The sequence below is a fragment of the Nothobranchius furzeri genome, chromosome 14 (assembly GCF_043380555.1).
Source record: "Nothobranchius furzeri strain GRZ-AD chromosome 14, NfurGRZ-RIMD1, whole genome shotgun sequence".
Taxonomy (NCBI): domain Eukaryota; kingdom Metazoa; phylum Chordata; class Actinopteri; order Cyprinodontiformes; family Nothobranchiidae; genus Nothobranchius; species Nothobranchius furzeri.
In genome coordinates this window covers 40574156-40591852 of record NC_091754.1, presented here as the reverse complement: position 1 = coordinate 40591852, position 17697 = coordinate 40574156, and the positions used below count along the sequence as shown (strand labels likewise).

Sequence of the window (17697 nt, the reverse complement as noted above, 5' to 3'; positions counted from 1 at the left end):
CTGTTCCTCATCCCATTCCAATGTGGGGATCCTTCCACTGTTGTAAAGCAGGTGAAAACAAAAATAAAAAGTGGTGTATTGCTTATATTATCACAGACTTTTAGATTTCTTAAACGTCATTCATAATTCCTGAAAAGGGAAATACTCCAGATTGCTGCTTCAATTTGAGCCACAGGGATATCTGCTTTTTATTCCAAATTTACCTAGCCATTCTTCCTTTTCATAAATTATGTTTCATGATTTATTTATTTTTATCTTTAAGTACTTTTATATACAGTGGATTGATTTAATCAAGAGTTGAACAGTAAAATATCCAAAGCACAGAGGAAACTAAAAAAAACATTTTAGTTCATCAAACATACACTTAAAGGTGCATTATGTAGAAATAAAGTTAAAATGACATTCTGTGGTAAAATTTGGTTACTGCAACTTCTTTAAACATCTATGGAGGTTTTTACTGGCTGTTGGCGCTGCAGTATTAGCTCGCGGGAGACACGAAGACCCCACACTCACTGATGGTAAACAGTCAGTGTGTTTACATGCACAGAAAACCCAAGTATTGCCCTAAAAAGACTCATGTTGTTATTTTTTTTTAATTTAATGTAAAAGTAGTCTCCCTGAAGGCAAACTGGTTCTAATCGAGCCGAATCACCCAGATAATGTGGTAGCAATTCCGATTACAATCTGCATATAAATGGGTTAGCCAAACTGAACTGGTTGGACGTTCACATTCCGGAAGTGTCACAAAGCAACAGGCGTATCACCATAAAACAGGACAGCACGTAACAAGTAAGCTGTGCTGCAGCGTTGTACAGTCCCTCAACCATCGTGGATATCCTGTTTCTAATCACTCCCGCTACCCTCTGTTTACTGCTTGTGTTGCTATAAGCTAGCTGGAAGATTGCTGACATGAAAGGGGTGTGGAACAAACTTCATTTGGGAGGGCGGTTTTCTAATGTGCATGTAAACTAGGATAAAGACTCCCAGCTTGTTACTATAAGATTGGCCTGGATCGACTTAGATGTTGGTCAGTGAGTAGTTGCATCCCTCCTTCCTTTGTTTTGAAAGCAGAAAAACCGACAATCCCCGCAGCCAGCTGGATATGAAATATGCTTCAGAATAACATTCCTTCCAAAATGACAGAAACATTAAACTCTTTAGGGATTTTCTCAAAGTAAAATTCTTACTATGTTCTTACATGCTGCACCTTTAATATGGTAAAAACTGTAATTAAATAAAAAGTATTTCTGTCTCTCTGTAAGATCAAGTCCCTTCTCTGGTGGTGTAAGAATAAAACCGAGGGTTCTGGCTGAATCCTCACAGTTACCTAAAGCTTTACTGGACCTGAAAGACGTTCACTCTCAGCCTTTACCATCTGCTATCTACCTCTTATTTTTAGCCACAGGCACCAATTTCCCTGCTCCTTGTTAGGATGCTAATCTGCCCCTGTGTTCCTGCCATTTAAAGTTGTGTTTAACATTTCCTTAAATTCTTACCTTTTGTGGTTCTTCCCTTTTCCCCTGTTTTTCCTTCTCTGTTTTATGCTTATTATAGTAAATTATATGATGGCAGCTGAGTGTTTTATCTTGATCAGTGGAGTTTTACCTGCCTTGTCAGTTAGCAGAACAGTAATCAGGATGTAAGCGGTGGCTGGTTTGCTGCCAGTGAGGCTGATAGAAGAAAGGCATTTCAACAGGATTTGGCAAAGCCTGCTGGTCTGTTGCCAGTCGACACGTACAGATTTCTGAAGCCTGTTCTCAGCTTGTGGTTACACCCTTTATCCCCACTAAGGCCTCGATTTTGAAATAAACCACAGGTTTGAGCAAAACATAAACATTCAGCTTGTTTTGTCCACTAACTGTTGTGCCAACAGCCCTTTCTTGGTACTGTCTTTACCACACATAAACAAGCAACCTTTTCTCTCCACAGACTGTGATATACAGTGATCCCTCGCTACTTCGCGGTTCGTTTATCGTGGATTCACGACTTCGCAATGTTTTCTTTGGAGCGTTATTCAAGGGAAATTTGCCGATTTGCGTTATTTTTCACCGATTCGTGGTATTTTTCTATGCGAAATACCAAGAAATTCCTGGGTTTTTTTTCTCATAAATTTAATCATAAAATGCACTTTTTGTAATAAAACTATAAAAAAAACAAGTAAAATTTTTTTTCTATGTAAAGGGAGGGTTTTAAAAGTCTGAATACTGAATACGCACCTGTTAAATAAATACTGTAAATATGGTGTCCCTACTTCGCGGATTTTCACCTATCGCAGCCAGGTCTGGAACGCATCTACCGCGATAAACGAGGGATCACTGTATTAGTGAGACAGAGTGAGGGAGAAAGAGGGGCGTTGCAAGCCTTTTTAAATTGTGGGTGTTGTGATTTCTCTGAGATATATATATATATATATATATATATATATATATATATATATATATATACATATACATATAGAGAGAGAGAGAGAGAGAGAGAGAGAGAGAGAGAGAGAGAGAGAGAGAGAGAGAGAGAGAGAGAGAGAGAGAGAGAGAGAGAGAGAGAGAGAGAGAGAGAGAGAGAGAGAGATACAGGCCAAACTTCTTCACACAAGTCAATCTGACACTGTGGTGCCGATATGAAGTCTATGAGCTTGAGCCAATATTCTTAACTAATCCAGCGTACGTCACAACTCCAGGCTGCAGAAGACGCAGGACTTCTTATCTATCCTCTTTGAATAAAGCTTGTGTTCCCTGGTCCATAAATTATTGTATAATTCTAGAATTGTGGTTAGCAGGGACAGCAGTAGCTCAGGAGGTACAGCAGGTTGTCCAGTAATTGGAAGGATGCAGGTTCAATCCCGGCTCTGACCAAAGTGTGCTGCTTTTGTGTCCTTGGGCAAGACACTTAACCCACCTTGCCTGCTGGTGGTGGTCGGAGGGACCGGTTGCACCAGTGCTCGGCAGCCTCGCCTCTGTCAGTGCACCCCAGGGCTGCTGTAGCTACATCGTAGCTCATCACCACCTGTGTGTGAATAAGTGAATGACTGATTGTGTTGTGAAGTGCCTTAGGGGGTGTAGAACCCTAAGAAGGCACTATACAAATACAGGCTATTTACCATTTATAAGTATTATGTAATCATATTTTGTTGAATGAACATTATGTTTAAATCCAAAGTGTTTTAATAATGTGTCCAATAGGGCTGCAACAACCAATAAATAAAATCAATAAAAATCACTGAACAAATGCCTTGCCAATGCATTTCTTCAGTGATTCGTTGTGTTGTGCAACTTTTTTTCGTGTCGCTCAACCTTTATTTAACAGTCAATGCTTGCAGCTCACGTAACACAGTTACGCCATTGTGGACCAATCACAGAGCTCTATAGAATTGAAACCCTTATAGAGAGCTGTGATTAGCCAGCCAGAATGCTGCTAGGGGCTGTGGAGGTTCTAATGGAGCATTCCTAGACCAAACTTTGCAAAGCAAGAATTTGGTCTAGTTCACTAGGCTAGGCCCAAGCGGGTGTTGATCTGTACAAACCAGCTGTTTAAACTCACAAAAGCTGCAGTTCAGAGTTGTGTGTGAGCAGAGCGCACCACAGAAGTGAGCTTGTAATGAGCGCACATGTTTTTACTGCTTGGGCAGTGCGGAGCAACTGGGAAACGTGTAGCAATAGGGCGGGGAGGGAGAGACAGCAAACACAGCAAGAGAAACACGGAGGGACCAGACTGATAGTAATGTTTTTGAGCTAAACTGCAGAAAAAGTACCCACCTCCCTGATGGGTCCAACGCCCATGGTCCTTCTGCTTCTGGGGGATAAACCACAAGTTCATATTGGTATTAAGATCTGGGGAGTCTCATGGACCTGGACCCAACGTGTTGATGTTTAGTTCTCGATCTACTCAGATTTGATCAACCTGGCTGGGTTCTCCATCACGCATCATTGCTCATCACTGAACTGTTGCTGGATGTTTGGGGTTCCTCTGGGAGAATGTTTAAATGCCATCATTTATTCATTGCTCGTCTGAGGGTCAACTGTGAGTGAGTCCAAAAGGGTTCAAATGGAGGCAACTGGACTTCTTTGGTTTCTTGAAACCATTTGAGCGAGTCCACTTACTTGGCTGAGCACTGCCATTTCTGCTCTGGTAGAGCCGCCATCCCACAGCAAGGTGGTTCTGATGCTGCTAGACCTTTTGGGAATCCTGAAGTCTTCCTCATGAGACTGAAACACTCCCTGAAGTTTTTAATAATTGTTAAGTGTTTGATTCAGGTCCAGTCTTGCTGGTCACCTGTGAATGCATTTTTGTGCAGAGCAGTGAAGATTACATGTTTTTACTTGAAGGTAACCATGTTAGCTAGGTCAAGAACAAAGATGTCAAGCTTTGCAGAGTGTTCGAGCATCTGCCCAGCTGGTGTGACTCAGCCGCTGTGACAGTGATCTCCAGCCTTGGTTTTGCTAACCTGTGTTGGTGAGAGAATCTCTGAAACGACATAATCAGGGTTATTTGTGGCTGAATTGTAGAAGACCTTGGGATTTATTGTTTTTCTGTAATTGTGAATGATATGATCAATCTTCATAACATTCTAGGTCATGTGAAATGAACGTAATAAAATGTTTTGATGATTATTCATGTTTTCCTCGAAGCCTGGTCATTGTTGTACATGTGGTTTCTAAATGATTGAGGAAAAAAATGTTCAGGTCTTTTCCAGACTTTGTTCTACTTTTAACCAAGAATCCGACCCAAAGTGCTCGTTGGTTGTAGTTTGTATCATTTTAATTAGTTTTTCCTTCCCAGGTTTGGGATGGAACCAAGTGTCCTTACACTCAATCTGACGTCACCATTGACCCAGACACCATAGAAGGGCCTGCTTCCTTCTCTGGGACTAAAAAGAGCTTCATCGCAAACATTCTGGTCTTCGACAACCATGTTGTTTGTGCCAAACAGTTGAAGGTAAGAATTAATCCTATTATTTATGGGAATTCTTCCCATATGTGTTTTCTTGCAGAACACTTGTGTAGCTTTATTTCAACTGTGTGATGTGTTGATTATGGGGACATTAAATCCATTTTTTTTTCAGTTTATTTATCTTCATTTTTACCAGTGATTAGTTCTGTGGTGTAGCGGCCTATTAGTGACTGATAGCAGTTTCTACACAAATCCACACTCTTTGTGATTTCTTGTTGTTATGACAGAATACAATATTTTTATTTGTCTCTGAAAATTCATAAACAGCTCCAGGTCACACAAAGACAAGCATTCTTTCCTCTTTTTACATCAATTAAAAGCTCACAGACGAATCCATGCATTCCTTTGATATTTGCTTTAACTGACGTAAACCTTAAAGGTACAATATGTGAGAATTCTGCAGTGAAATAATCACAACGCCTAACATCTAACGCCTCAGTCATGATGGAAGGAAGGTTACACCGAAGCAGATTTCCTTCTCAGCGGGCTGGGTGCTTGTCGTTGCGGTTGCAGTTTACACTCAGTGAGCCCATGAGGCTGCCGAGTCTGCGCTGAGCTTCTCTGCAGATTCAACACCGGCACAGAAGCTTGCAGCCTTGTTAATCTTCATGATTTTTCTGTATAAATCGTTGGTTGTTATGATATAAAATAAAACACATGCACACACACATGCAAATGCACACACACACAGACACACAGACACACACACACACACACAGAGACGCACGCACACACACACACACACACACCACACACTGATATTTGAGAAGTGAAACAAAGTTTAGAGGATTTACAGAAATAGTGCAATAAAAGGTCTTGATTTTTGGATTTGAGATTTTGTATCAGCAGCAGCTCTTTGATGTATTAGATTGTTTTTTGAGTGTCTTGTTTATTTGCAGAGTTATCAGGTTCACTCAGCTGTATTCTGAAGAAAGTGTGGAGAGCTGCAATCACGGGCTAAAATAGGTCCTTTACTGAGAAAGTATTTTTATTTATTATAAATAGTCTCTGAGACCTATCTGCTGCTTTAGCTTCAGATAGAAAATAGACTGTGAAACTCTAGGATTAGAAAAGCCTGACTGATCTTTCTTTTTCTTTTTTTATTTTTCTGAACATGTATACATGACACAGTGTTTAGTAACTTCTTGAACAGAAAGAAGTGTGTATATAGATTCACATATACAAACACACACACACACACACACACATATGCATGCATATTTACATACGCCATCCATATAAACACCTACACCCACAGACATAAGTGTGCACCCACGCACGCATATTCTTTCATGCTCAGAGAATGAGTTCTAATTAGCATAGTTACCAAACAGTGACATTATCAGTCGGCTGTAATTGACACCTGATTGAAGAAGTAACAGCAATTATCTCTTTCATGATAATATACATATTCTAATACCAAAAATGATGTTCTATATTACACTGTCATTCAAAATACATCTTCAAAAGGAGTAAGAAGAAGCTTCCGCTTATTTAATCCCACGCCTTCACAATATCCAACCACTAGTTAGAGGTTCATTTAATTCATGTTTTTAGTTATGAATAACAATCTTCTTAAATATATATTTATAAATTTACTTCATATGCATATGTACACATCCTTGCACTACCATATAGGAGAAAAAAATATTATTATTATTATTACTACTAATAATAATAATAATAATGGCATTAAAAACAACATTAATAATGATAGTAGTACTAATACTGTCATGGACTTTATCAAAATGTTTGCCCATAACCCATTTCCTGTAGTGAAGAGAGAAGGAGACAATGAACAACAAGTCAAACAGTTATAATTGTGGCGAGATGCCTGAGGCAAGGGCCGCGAACATCCGAGAGAGAGAGAGAGAGAGAGAGAGAGAGAGAGAGAGAGAGAGAGAGAGAGAGAGAGAGAGAGAGAGAGAGAGAGAGAGAGAGAGAGAGAGAGAGAGAGAGAGAGAGAGAGAGAGAGAGAGAGAGAGAGAGAGAGAGAGAGAGAGAGAGAGAGAGAGAGAGAGAGAGATTATTGTCAACTTTTTTTTTTTACCGGGGTTTACCACTGCACCTGTTATCGTGACAACCCTACCTGATCGGTCTGCTTTGATCTATTTTGAAAACTCCAATCAAAACCGATAGGGGCGCTATCGGCCGATTAGGATCAAATGCTGATCCATCGGTGCATCCCTACTTTCTGTGTTAGCTCCTGCTGCACCATTTAGTTGTGTAAACCTTGTAATCCCCTTTACTTTAAGTATCAGTGTGACTGCTTTGACCTCAGATGTGACTTTTGTCAATCTTTGAGTTGTCAGCTTTGATTTTCTAATACTGCCACCTATTTCATGCTTTCCATACTGCAGTAGAAGCCATCTTTGTGACATCCATTAAAAACAATGGCTGTTGGGGAACACTAGCACCCTGGTTCCTTCTGGGCCTTCAGATGTGCAGGTCTGTTGGGATCAGTGGTTCGTAAAAGTACAACAGGGTGTCACCTGTGTACAAATGTGTTCATTTCAAGTGATGTTATTCAAAAACGTTTGGTGATTTTGATAAAATTGACTTGTTTATTTGTGCTAATTAGCTCTTATTCTAATAGTGTGCTCTAGTTCTGACCCAGCCAAGAGGTTATCTGCAAACAGAAGAAGTCGAAAGACTGAGTCTTTACTGGGCTGTACTGATGTTATTTTAGTAGAAAGTTTAACGTAAAGAAAAGTGACTTTTTATGGTACCTTTTATTTTGAATGAGGATATGTAGATAAATGAATAATAATACAATAATTAACCTTTTAAACTGAGAAAGCTAAATAATGCTGGCACACACGCTGATATGTTCAGTGTCTAAAGCATGAGAAACTAATCAGGAAAACTGCCTTCATCATCATCATCATCACCTTTGTTCTGGTAAATGAATTAAAATTAAAGAGGAAGTTACACATAGCACTTCCTGTTTATTAATAAAGGCATCTGTGTAGAGATGACATTCTCCAAAAGCACCACAGGTGAGAATGTGCCTTCAGTGGCAATAAAGTGACTGCTCTCTATTCTGTCTGGTGATCGTTGAGTTTGAATGCATATTTACGACATGGGGCATCTGCACAAAAATCTATTTTCACACTTCATGATTTCTGTTACTTGTCAGCATGTTTCACTTGTAATCACACTTGCATATATTCAGCTTTTGCAGCTCTTATCAAGTTAAATGTGAGAAAAGACACAAATAGCACAGAAAGAGGAAAACTGAGGAGGAAGAAAGTGTGAAGGTTTTCTGTGGAGATGTTTGCTGTGTGAAAAGGTGGCTGAGGGGTGAAATTTGAATCTGTTTATTTTAAATGAGTCCTCCAGTAGAGAACAGCGGCAAGGATTGTGGTTTTGTGATCATTTGGAGGCTAAGTGTAATCTTATCACAATAACACAGGAGGAGCATTTGTTGTAAGACACTGGAGGAATTTATATTAGCACAGATACAGTTGTGGTTAAACGTTCTCTAGTTCTGTAGTTTTATATCTGTGGTCATACAACAGTCTCACAATGTTGTTAAAGGATTGTAGACTAGTTTGGTAACATAAGTTTGGTCCTTTCATGTTTGCAGGCATCCATGCACATCACATTTAGGGTTAAGCCTGATTTATGCTTCTCCGTCTGCGTCAGTGTGGAGACACGCAACGCCATTATCCGTCCTTGCGTAGGGCTCCGGCAGGCACGCAAGTACGTACGGAGTCGAGCTCTCTTTTTTAAACATCCGTCGAATGAGACGGATTACGCAAGCTTGTGATTGGTCAGGATGCCGCAGTTGTTTACAGCGCCGCCATTGCAAAGAGAGCCGATGGGAACTAGCGGCAGACACGGAGAAGTTTGAAGAATACCTTGCGAAAAAACTCTAAAAATATGAACGTTTCATTCTCCCGTGACTGGAGGAGTGAAAAGATTTGCAGCAAGCGTTTTATTTGTGGACGGAAATGACAGGAAACGTGGGTTTAGAGGTGGGGAGCACATGAAGTGGTGGGAGAATGAGAGACAAATATGACTGTGTTAAAAGTCTCTTATATACACAAAAAACACAATATAAACACACTATCTTGGACCGATACATGACAGGATGCCACAGAACAGCGCTACGCCCTCTGTTGTCCTGCCGGGCAATTGCTTTGCAACACTCTCCAGGAGACGGAGAAGTATGAAAGCAAAACGCTTCCGTCAATCTGTGCATGTCTGTCCCTTGCGGAGCTGACGGAGAAGCATAAACCAGGCTTTAGTCATAATGTTTAATAGCCTGGCAAGCCAGACTAAATAAATGTATTATTTAGTCTGGTCACGCTTGTATTTAAATAAAAAGTTTTAAAAAGCAAACACAGCAGGTCTCTCTCACACACACACACACACACACACACATATATATATATATATATATATAATATTATATTACACACACACACACAGCGGCAGGCTGTCACTATCACTAATGTAGGTTCTGTGTTTCTTCTATGCAGCAAACATATTGATGAAAGGAAAGTCCAGTATCCTCATTCTGTTCTCTCAGGGACATTATCAGATGCATCTAACGGCGCACAGACGAACCGAACCGGAACCGCTCTAAATACCGCTGCAGTGGCTGGAATTAACGAATGTTTTAAAAAGGTCGTACGGCCACATGTGCCTTTTATTTCCTTGTTTTGTACTCGAAACAATGGCGCTAAATTAAAGGCGTGTTGGCTTTTCTCTACTAAAAAGTTAGCTTAACTAGAAGTTAGTTTGTCGGTGATGACGTTTATCATGAAAGTTATTGGACGAATAGATTTCCCATCATGCTTGTTTTAGTAAAATAAAAGAATTATAACAAAGTTTTACTGGCAACAAATGTAACACTATCACTACCTAACGGGGACGGATCGTGAAAAATTCTGGTTTTTAGTCTTTTAATACGATGTGTTGTGCATTTAAGTGTCCAGGCGTGTAAAAAGAATTAAACTAGTCACTTCAGGTGATAATTAGAAGTTCTAGAATAAAGTTTTGGCCTTATGTTTTAACCTGTTTAGTTTTCTCAATTTTCTATCACATGTTGTTTTCTATTTCATCAGATATGATGATGGACTTCCAGCTATACACAGAGCCAATCTGCCATTTTGTCTTCTTTGTAGTCCATTGCAAAAAAAAAAAATGCTGAATGTCTTGTCATTTGATCCACATGCCTCTGTGAACTGTCCCTCACTTACATATGTCTCACTCCTAATGCACGAGAGAACTGGCAGCCCGGACACACTGCTGGGTGGACCAATCTCCCCACGTTTTCAAATGCAAATATAACGTTTCTGCTATGTTAAATAAAAGTTTCTCTATAAAACTACTAAAATTCCCGACTGGGGTGGAGAGTGACCTCTGCTCTGTGGAGGGGGAGGGCCTTGCAGCTCTTACTTCAGATTTAGAGACTTAACCAAAACGGCTCATTTGATGAATGATCAAATGAATGATTTAGTTGCAAAATGGAAGAAATGAAAAGCGTGATATGTCTCCTTTAAAAATGAACTTACTGAAGAAAACTAAAGAGTGACACAAACCGTCTGCAGGTGGATGGAGAGCTGCACCACGACAGAGAGGGAGTTGGCTTGGCTGGTATAATTGTCAAGCAGTTTCTCAATGTTGGTATGAATGGAGATTCATAGTCTAGACGGTTCATGAGAGAGGTGGGCTCAGCCCAAATATCTGACATGACATCACGGCCGGCTCGGGCTGGCCATGAGATGGGGCCAAATAATCTGTGATGATAAATCTGCACTGGTGGCCCATCGGGCTAATTCCCTGTTGATAAGCGAGACAGAGAGAGATGCATGGAGTCTGCTCACACAAGAAAGGAGCGGAGGACGCACCTCTAAACGCGTGATTTCTCCTCAAAGTGCTGAAAATATCCAGACTGACAGATGTGATGTCAGGAGATCCGGTGTTGGGGAGGGAGTGGGGGTGAGCGACAGTGGCTGTGGGATCTAATCATCCGTCTCTTTTTTTAGGGACACAAATAAGTTTACAGGAGAGTGTGAGCTCCTCTGAGTGAGAGAATTAAAATGTGCTGCTGTTCCATCCTGGAGAAGTTCTTGCTCCACTTTATCTTTTAGTTTCATGATGATAAATTATGTTAAATGCAACTTAAAGAAAAACTAGAAGGAAGCTTTGGTTCATTTTAAGTTACAGGAGATCCTGTTTCCCATCTGCTCCTCCAGAGACATCGTGTACATGAGGAGATAATAAAAGTGCCACAGGGCAGGTTAGTGGAAAGGTTTGTAGTTAGCTGGTTAGTGACGGCGCTCCGTCAGCTCTTGTAACATTTGCAAGCATTGTAAACCTCCTGTCCTGTAGGAGTTACTAGAGGTCGTCCGATTTATCAGTCGGCCGATTAATCGGGCCGATATTTAGCATTTTGTCGTCATCGGCCGATAAGCCTCTTTAGTTTAACGTCAGGCACCTCTGTGGGCAGCCTGCCGCTGGAAGCCATTGAAGGACCCAAGTCCAAAACACTGGGAGTATTTACCTCTGAGTAAAAGGTAAGGCTTCAAAACCCTACAGCTGTATATTTAGTGTAAATTCAAAGAAAAATATGAAATAATACTTAGCCGAGTGAAAGAAATACGAGCAGTAAGAACCACCAGTGTTATGTCGATTCGAGATCTGTTTCATTTCCACGCAGCTGCTAATTGGAGTCTACAGTCACAGGGTTAGGACCATTGACATATAAAAATATGGACATAGCCTGCTCATTGCGCCACCGGAGGAAAGGTTAAAGCCAAAAATGGGAGGTTTCCACCACTGATTCTTTCTATTGAGTCACGCCCGACAATCCAAAAGTAGGAAAAGAGGTGGAGCTGAGGGTGGGGCTGTTACATTTGGGTACAAACAGGGTAGGAACAAATGAAACCAATGTAGCTGCTAGCTAACTTACCTAACCCAAGAAGCTAAGAAGCGCTCCAAGGACCACGGGGTAGCCCACTCGCATGGCCGACTGGATTCAGTGCGAGGCTGTAGTCCTGCTGGTGGCCTGTGGAGATCTATTATGGACCAGAATGTTTAAAATACAAGCAGAGCCAGACCGTTGTGACTGGAAGCCCTGGCCTTTCAGATCAGCTCATTCTCCATGGTCGGAGATCAGCGGAACATTAGCTTCATGCTAACCCGAGACTGAGTTTTTTGCGTGCACGTATGGGGTTTGGGGCCACAAACAGGGCCTGCGAGCCGGACCTGGTCCGTGGGCCGCCTATTGAGTACCGCTGCTCTACTCAAATGCTAACAACTGTTCCTCCTGTTTAGTTTCTGTCTGAGGGCTCAAAAAAAGTCACATCTAGCATGGCAGCAAGTCATGGAGCCAAACCAAGGAAAGCAAGGTGTGGCTGGTGAGGTGGGGCTGAAAAAGGTACAAACACAACATGAGGGTTCCCCATCTCCAGGCTGACACACAAGCTGATGCTGAGGCAACAGCACTAAAGGGTCGTGTAGGTAGGCGCCACATATTTTACATGAAGATGTTATGAATAAGTTGAATAAGACTGAACGAACTTTAGGTGTTGCTGGTGTGTTTTAGCAGGTTACTATTATAGTGTTTTTATTGATTATTGCATCACTGTTATGCATATTTTTTTCAGTAGAATTTGTCTTTCTGTTCTAAAGTTGTATTTATTTTTACTTTTATGTAAATGTACATCCTATAAAACATCTGCTTAATAAGCGCTCTGAAACATTAGCAGCTGGTATTTCTCTGTTTGCCTGTTTTGTATATTTAATGCTTGGTCAGTTTATTGGTATCTTTTATGAATCTCTCCTCTCGGAGGAGTTTGTCGCTCAGTTGGAGGGGAAGAAGGACGGGGATGCCTCTCTGCTTTGGCTTTAATCCTAGTGCAGCCCGCAGCCTCCTGCTGGTGTTATTATTATCAGCAAGAATAAAACAAACATCTCAAATACAGAAAGTTTAGGATTTTGTTATTTTCTGCATTAAACAGAACTTGGTCCATGTCCCAACATTTCTGAAATGAAACCACTGGGTTCAAACTAAATAGCACACTAAGCCAAATGTCCATAAATATTAGCTTTAATGTAATTAATGTGGCTCCAAAGCTGCTCAAATTCCTTTAAAGCTAGCTTATATGGACCCATTATGGATTTTATAACCTAAATAAAGGCAAGAGTTGGACATGTGCTCTGGATTTTCAGTAAGATGCTGTTAGCATCTGCAGAGCATGTTTCTCCCACAGCCTGACATGTTGGGTAAGGGAACAGACTGTTTTCCTTTGTTAAATCTTCTTAGATGTTTAAAATGTTAAAATGCACTTTTACATTGTTCTAAGGACTGTTGTGAATGACGTGGTTTTAGGGGATGTCAGACATGTTTTTGATTAAAAAAGCTAATATATGACATTTTCTATTTATCAATGAAAATAAATCCATATGAAGTCATCGTGGTGCATTGAGATATCAAATCAAATTGTTGATCAATTAACCGTAATAGAACCGAAGAGAATAAAACTTTATTGTCCACCTTGGTGGACATTTTCCTTCGTTTCTAATTGTGAGACTAGTGAAGATTCACACCTCTATCAGAAAACATCAAATCCTCCGAGGAGTAGACTTTTAAACTCTATTTAGGAGATTTTTATTTACAAATTAGTTTCTTTGACAGGTTTATCCTATGATGTGATCCTCTAGCTCCATCTCTGATTGGCTTAGCTTGTATGAACTTCTGAATCTTCTCGTTCTGTCTCTCTCTCGCTCGCCCCCTCCTCCAGCCTCAGAAAATAAGCTGTTGTTCGCCCGCTCACGGTCTTTCTTCAGCTTTTCCTCCAGATCTTATTTTCACTTCCTCCTGACTCCACAATTCTTCATCTGTCCACTTATCTCCCACGTCAGTTTCTTCTGCAGTTCATGTCTGTCTCAGCAGAAACCCACCAAACAGATCTCTATGGGGTTTTCCCCAAACTCATTCCTTCCAGTATTCTGAGTCCTAGTTCCAGCGGTTCACTGATAAATGTGTAACTGGCAGCATTTGTTTGCACAACTGAGCAGGTTCCTCTTGAATAGTCTGATATTTAAAGTTGCATTATGTAGAAATGAGGTAAAAATGACACCCTGTGGTAAAATTTGGTTACTGCAACCACTTTAACCCTTCAAGCGCCAAAGTCGCAATATTGCGACAAGCATCATTGCTGACTTTAACGAGCCACATCTTCAAATATGATCCCTCAGAAAGTTACTACTTTACACCAGAAGATTGTGGAGATGTGTAACTTCAGGCTGAGCAGCAATAATGGGCGTGCTTATATTGAAAGTTTCTGAGTTTTTAGGTTTTGAAAACGGCCTCCCACCAAAAGGTTCCCGGTCGGGGAGAGGAGAAGACGAGCGCGGCACAAAGAGGGCGATTATTAGAGGGATAAAACTTACAATTGCAAGCAGGTCTGGTCTTTGTTGACTGATCTCTTTGTCTGGTAATGACTGACTCTGATTATGAAGCAGAATATTCAGATGAAGGATTTCACTCATCCAGCCAGAAAGATTGAAGATACTGCAGCGCGCAGTGTAGTCTCAGGCACACCTGTGCATTATTCATGCTGTCTAATCAGCCCCTAGATGTGCCACACCTGTGAGGTGGGATGGATTGTCTTGGTAAAGGAAAAGTGCTCACCGACACACATGTATTACTGTTTTTCCAGTTGCACCAAGTTGTAGATTTGAACTGACATTGAAACACGTTGGCCAACTTGTGCTTCACGTGGTTGCAGGCAGTCACCTTTTCTATTATCTCTACTAAATGTACAACATTATACTGAGGTGCTGAAAAATACTGTGCAATATCATCTTTGAGTCATGTTTCTGTCAATGCAAGCATAGAAGTTTTATTATCAAAGGTTGATAAACGATGAATGACCCGCACTTGTATAGCGCCTCTCAGAGTAAGGGCTCCAAAGCGCTTTACACTACAGTGTATCATTCATCCATTCACACACACATTCACGCACTGGTAGAGATGAGAGGCAAGGCTGCCGAGCACAGGCACCACCGGACCCTCCGACCACCACCAGCAGGCAAGGTGGGTTAAGTGTCTTGCCCAAGGACACAACAGCAGATAAATAATTAATAAAATTATCAACAGGTTTGGATAAACTACGTGTGTTAAGATGAAAACTAGAAAATATAATATTCTGACCCAGATTAGTAAAACCATTGGACAGAACATTAATATCTGATGCGTTATAATAACTACAAGTACTTTGGGACCTATTATTTAGACATTTTGTATCTGGATCAATGGATTCATTATACAAACTCTCATTGTCTTCAACATCATACAGATCAAAAACTAATCATTTTAAAAGATGTGAAATTAAAATATCCCAAGTGGAGTTTTGATGTGAAATTAGAACATGTTGGTGGCAACAAACAGAAAGCACCTCACCCAGATCTGTAAACACAAGCTGATGGTTTTAAAATGGCTGCAGGAAGATGACGAGCAGTTGAAGTGAACAATGCTTCTTTAACCCTCCCACTGTCTTCATGGGTGTGACCCCGCGAGGAAAGTTGACCATTGAGCAGGATTGATGGTTTATCCCTTGGGTCCTGGGGCAAGGGTGAGGAGTGAGCACCACCTCACCCCTGCCACGTGGACCTCAAGAGTTACACCATCAACCCTGCTCAATGGTAAACTTTCCTCGCAGGGTCACACCCATGAAGACAGTGGGAGGGTTAAAATAAGCTGAGTACATGTGACACTAACTCATAGGTTTTACACATGTGCTCACATCTTCATGGTTCTGGGTTTCTTTAGCCCACCTCCAGCTCCTGATGTTAAGATATTATTGGATGATGTAAACAGCTGGTGTTATGTTATGGCATGGCTGAAGGTGGGTCAACTATAGAGATCCAGAGCTCATCAGAGCAGAACTAATACAATTATTAGTTTTCCTGTAAATCAGGCTGGGAAACCGGTCTAAACCTGTTCTAAAGGAGGCAAGACCTTGTCTGAATCTACAACTAAGTTAAAGAAAGACCAGTCAGCACGGGATCCGTTTGTCTTTATTAAAACTGTATTTTCCCATTTTAAAAGTGGTGTAGAATGCAGGACAGGCCACATATAAATGTGCTGCATTTATTCTCAGTAAATATGTTTTTATTTTGGTTGGAGAATGTTTTTAGTTTATGGAGGTAAAACAATATACCCATAAAAACAGAAACTCCTGTGAGAAGTTGATTCAGGCAGGATCTATATTCCTTTATCCAGCCGTGGTATGAGAGCGGTAGGGCTGAGACAAAGACCTGATCAGCAGGAGATCAGAGTGTGTGTCCTCACATCTCTGCAGAGAGCAGATAAAAGGGTCCATTTTGTGACGTGAGGGGCCCGGTCTCTAATGGCATTACACAAGTCTTTGTTGTGCAACGGTAAATATATTTCAGTTTTGAATCTTGAATTAGGAAACGCCCTCGGGACCATCAAAACGCTGTTAAAGATAAAGAATATATTTCGGCTTTGACCCTCTGGAGTTTGATGGTAAACTTCAGAATGAATAAAATCCAGTTTTTAATATCTGCACCACTTTATTTCACTTTATTAAACTGACGTTCCTCTGCTGTGCTGTCATGAATAGAGATGAAATATAACCGTTTAGTCCACATAATAGTGTTTTTGGTTTATTGCAGCAGAAACTGAACTGAATTCTATTTAAACGAGCAATAAAAAGACAAAAGAGTCAACATGGTGAACCTACTTATCTGTGTTTGTACTTGTTTGTTTTCTGGTTTATGATCTGATCAATTCTATTTATTTATCTGTAAAATAACCTAAATATGAGATGTGTTTCTGTTTGACTGTGCTTTTTTATTCCTGTTGATCAAGGCATGATTGATCTGCCGTAGACTTTACGCTCAACTTTAAAAAATTTTATTCTTTAGGGACGTTCATGTTTCAGCAAGCATTTTCACCCCCCACCCCCCCGCCTGCAGCTGCCAAAACACCTCAGAAACTACCGTGTACCTTTCCTACTCACTGATGACTCAAGAATCAAGCTAAGCGATAATTGCTTGGACTGTTGCAGATAAATACATTCAATTGGGCCACCTTAATGTCGGCCATGTTTACTTCCACAGCTTTAATATTTCCATGACCCACACGAATGTAACATCTGCTTAGTGGATTTATTTAAAATCAAATCAAATCAAATCACTTTTATTGTCACGTCACATGTGCAGGTACACTGGTACAGTACATGCAAGTGAAATTCTTGTGTGCGAGCTTCACAGCAACAGCGTTGTAAAAATACAGTAATGTAAAAACATGTAAAATATAAAAATGGCTAATCTAAATATACAAATGAATAAAGTAAACAATAAGATAACAGATATAATATATACAGAGGCTGGTATGTGCAAAACTGTGGCATTAATGTACAGTATGGAGTGTGTAATGTTGGAGTTTCAGTAGTGAGGGTGAGGTGTCTGCGATGTGTTCAGCAGTCTGATGGCCTGATGGAAAAAGCTGTCTCTCAGTCTGCTGGTTCTGGACCGGATGCTGCAGAACCTCCTTTCTGATGGAAGTAGTCTGAACGGTTTATGGCTGGGGTGACTTGAGTCCTTGATGATCCTCCCCGCTTTCCTCAGGCACCGCTTCTTATAGATGTCCTGGAGGGAGGGAAGCTCACCTCCAATAATCCTTTCTGCACACCGCACTACTCTCTGGAGAGCTTTGCGGTTGTAAGCGGTGCTGTTGCCATACCAGGCGGAGATGCATCC

At 40.8% G+C, this 17697-nt stretch overlaps 1 protein-coding gene across 6 annotated transcripts in view; it reads left to right on the top strand.

The window, feature by feature from the left end:
- The window catches only part of pot1 (protection of telomeres 1 homolog), a 93847-nt gene that overhangs the window by 54469 nt on the left and 21681 nt on the right, over window positions 1-17697 (top strand). For all 6 annotated transcript variants that reach the window (XM_054746531.2, XM_015965653.3, XM_054746529.2 and 3 more), the window contains one exon: window positions 4777-4932. In XM_054746531.2, coding sequence (XP_054602506.1) covers window positions 4777-4932 — 156 coding nt within the window. The remainder of the gene's footprint in view (window positions 1-4776; window positions 4933-17697) is intronic.